This window comes from Geosmithia morbida (genome assembly GCF_012550715.1).
Source record: "Geosmithia morbida isolate 1262 chromosome Unknown scaffold_11, whole genome shotgun sequence".
Lineage (NCBI taxonomy): Eukaryota > Fungi > Ascomycota > Sordariomycetes > Hypocreales > Bionectriaceae > Geosmithia > Geosmithia morbida.
This window is the reverse complement of record NW_023336198.1, coordinates 408417-412043: the sequence shown is the minus strand read 5'-3', so window position 1 is coordinate 412043 and position 3627 is coordinate 408417. Positions and strand designations below refer to the sequence as shown.

Genomic DNA, 3627 nt, shown 5'->3' with positions numbered 1-3627 from the left:
GGGTTGACGAGTTATCGCAGGTTTTGCCGAATGGGCGGGGTCCCGGACTATGGGAGAAGCATGGTGAGATCAGGATTGTACTGCATAATACATAATACAATACAATATCGGGGCTCTCCTCAACTCTTGCTAGTCCGTCAAGGACAAGCCTCCGACCGTTACATACACCAGGGATCAACATCAACGGTACACGATAGAAACTCTCTGAACTCGAGAGGCACATACGCACATACATACGCACACACACACACACACACAAAACAAGACAAAAAAAAGTCAGGACGAAAAGAAGAAAAAGAAAAGAAAAAAGATAAACCGAGTAGCAATCATGACGACCCAGACCCAGACCAAGAACCGGGCGCTGGCAATCGTCGACGACGCGGCTGCTGGGGGCTACGGGATAGCAGCGCTGTGCTGCTACAACATCGAGGGCATCATCGCGACGGTGCGGGCGGGCGAGGCCAAGAGGGCGCCGGTCATCATCCAGCTCTTCCCGTGGGCCATCGAGTACGCGGACGGTCTGCTGGTGCACGCGGCGCGGGAGGCGGCCGACAAGGCCTCGGTCCCGGTGGCGGTGCACATGGACCACGCGCAGTCGCCCGAGGTGATCCGGCGGGCGGCCGAGCTGGGCGGGTTCGACGGCATCATGGTGGACATGAGCCACTACGAGAAGGAGGAGAACATGTCCCGGACGAGGGAGCTGGTGGCCTACCTGCACGGCAGGGGCATCATCGCCGAGGCCGAGCCGGGCCGCATCAACGGCGGGGAGGACGGCGTCGAGGACACGGGCGACCTCGAGGGCATCCTCACCACGCCCGAGCAGGCCGGCGACTTCCTCGACCTCGGCATCGACTGGCTGGCACCGGCCTTTGGCAACGTCCACGGCCGCTACGGTCCCGGCGGTCCCCGCCTCGACTTCGCCCGCCTCGGGCGCGTCCACGACGTCACGTCCCGGCGAGGCGTCCAGCTCGTCCTGCACGGCGCAAACGACTTTGGCGAGTCCCACTTCCGGGAGTGCGTCGCCCACGGCATGGCCAAGGCAAACATCAACGACGCCTTCAACTCCCAGTTCACCAGCACCATGAGGGACCGCGCCGGCAAGGTACCCCTCACCACCCTGCTCGAGGAGGCCACGACGGCCATGCAGAAGGTCATCGAGACGCACATTGACTGGCTGGGGTCTACCGGCAAGGCACCCTTGATAGCATCTAAATGAAAGTTTTTATTTATTTTTATTTTCTTGAAATAGAAGAAGAAACTCGTGTAGGCGAGCGTAGCGAARAAAAAAAAAAAAAAAAGAGGTCTCCGTACAAGGGTGTGTCCCCTCCTCGGACAGGGTCCCGCGAAAGAGGAAGAAGAAGAAGAAGAAGAAGAAGAAAGCAGAGAGAGAGAGAGAGGGCTTTTAGAACGATTGATTCTCTGTAGTCTCCCCATGGCTTGTCTACTCTGTTCCAAATCTACAATGTGAAGAGCACCTAATTGGCCAGAGTAGCCTTGAAATCCTGGACAATCGTGTCAAACGAGTCGTCCCTTCTGAAGCCGAGAGAAAAGGCCCGGCTGTTGTCGTAGGTGGCCGGCCACGAGTACAGGATGGCCTTGGTGACGGGGTCCTCCTCCTCCCTGATGAGGGCGAGCTTGTCCTCGCCGGCGACGCGGGCGAGCGAGTCGCGCATCTCCTGGACCGAGACGCCGATGCCGGGGAGGAGCACGACGCGGTCGTGGTCGGGCAGGGCGTCGCGGGGCAGGGTCAGGGCGTGGACGAGGTTGAGCACGAGCGTGCGCGGCGAGCAGATCCAGTGGGCGAAGGAGCGGTCCTCGACGGGGACGACGCACTCGAGGCCCTGCATGGGCTCGCGGATCATGCCCGACAGGAAGGACGACGCCGCCGCCGTGGGCTTGCCCGGCCGGACCGACACGGTCGGAAGCCGGAACACCAGGGCCGACACGAAGCCGCGACGGTGGTACTCGTTTATCAGGTACTCGCACATCATCTTCTCGCAACCGTACGACGTCTGCGGCGTCGCCCTCACGCCCTCGTCCACCGGCTCCGTCACATCGCCGCCATACACGGCCTGGCTGGACGTGTACAGGACCTTGACGCCTGGCCGCGTCTGCCGGAGTCTGTCGAGCAGGATGCGCGTCGCGTCAAAGTTGACCTTGAAGCCTGTGATGATGGTGGAGAATTCCTGTCAGTCGGCGCTCTTCTTCTCTCGTTCTTTTCTCTCTTCTTTTTCCTTCTCCCTCTTCTCTTCTCTTCTCTCTCTCGATCTGTCTCTCTCTCGCTTTGTTTCGTCTCTTCTTCTTCTTCTCTCTCTCCGTTCCCCGTATGATATCAAGGCAAGGAATGGAATCAAGAGAGTGACTGACCTAGATCAAAGTTGGCTTCAGCGCCAGATGACATGATACCGTGAAACATGTAGACGGCATCGAGGTCCGGGTCGACAACTCGGTCACTCTCCTCGAGCAAGTCGGCCTTGATGGCCGTTGCCTTGCCGGGGTGCTTGACTCCCGATGGGATAGGAGGCTCTACGATATCTGTCAGGGTGACGGTGTACTTGCCCGAGCCGTCGTTGAGCAGCGCGGCGGCCAGATGTTGGCCCACGAGGCCGGCGGCACCGGTGATGAGGATCTTCATGCTTGTCGTCTTGGTCTTGCTCTCTGCTTCTGGCTTCGACAGTCCTTGGCTCCATGCAGTCTCACGGGGTTCACGGGCAGCAGGAGGAGACAGGTGTGTGCGTAGGACATCCTCCCGTCACTCACAAGGGGAAGATGATTCCAGCGTCGGACAGACATGTACTTACCTGCACCTGCACATACACGTATCGTCTCTCTCAGCCACCATGGCACGGATCCACGACGATCAAGTCCGAAGCGATTGAGCAGTCTTGGCGTGGGGTAGCCGGACATAGGACCGAAATGCGGGGATCGGCGGTTTCGCCGATATTATTACTTGCCATGTTGAGGTAAGTTGTCGGCATCGAGAGCACCACAGCATCTGACCGAGAGCGGAGAAGCTGCATCAGTACAGATAGTGCACCGGCGAGACATTGGAATACACGGAAACATGTGCAGTGAGATGGAACCTTTTCACAAGAGCCCTTCCTCTCTCTCCTTCTCTGCTCCTCGGCGTCTTCGACCGTTGGTAGCATGGCCGGTGGTAGAGTAGAGGAGTTTTGCGGAGTAGATACATGTCTATACATATATACATATATACATATACATGTATACATATGCATACATACACGCGTCCCATGCCGCCATCAAGTTGACAGTCGCCCCCCTCCAACCGTTCCCACAACGGTCCTCTCCCCCTCACCATGTAGTCCAATAGGAGGAATACGAGAAAGAAGCAGACCAATCGCATGCCCGTAGCACGGGTTGAGAGAGGAGAAAAAACGGCTGCAAACAGCCGTCGAAAGCTAGAGTCAAGCCGTGTTCCGTGCCATTCGAATGTATACGGTAATTATTAATATCGGTGCTGCTTCTCCACAGCCAGCAGCATCTCATGACCCACCTCCACCAGCTTATCCGAGTTGGAGAACAGAGAGAGAGCTCTATAGAGAGAGAGAGTGTGTGTGTGTGAGAGAGAGAGAGAAAGAGAGAAAGAGAGAAAGAGAGAAAGAGAGA

General features: G+C 57.6%; 2 protein-coding genes across 2 annotated transcripts; one reads left to right on the top strand and one right to left on the bottom strand.

Annotated features, from left to right (window-relative positions):
• Window positions 1–328: 328 nt before the first annotated feature.
• On the top strand, window positions 329–1216 carry GMORB2_1919 (fructose-bisphosphate aldolase, class II; the record flags this gene model as incomplete). Its single annotated transcript, XM_035463900.1, has 1 exon — window positions 329–1216. One exon carries the CDS (start codon window positions 329–331, stop codon window positions 1214–1216), a length of 888 nt encoding a protein of 295 aa, XP_035320164.1.
• A 259-nt stretch (window positions 1217–1475) lies between these two features.
• On the bottom strand, window positions 1476–2635 carry GMORB2_1918 (Nucleoside-diphosphate-sugar epimerase; the record flags this gene model as incomplete). Its single annotated transcript, XM_035463899.1, has 2 exons — window positions 1476–2164; window positions 2368–2635. The coding sequence occupies 2 exons, from the start codon at window positions 2633–2635 to the stop codon at window positions 1476–1478; spliced, it is 957 nt and encodes a 318-aa protein (XP_035320163.1).
• Window positions 2636–3627: the final 992 nt, after the last annotated feature.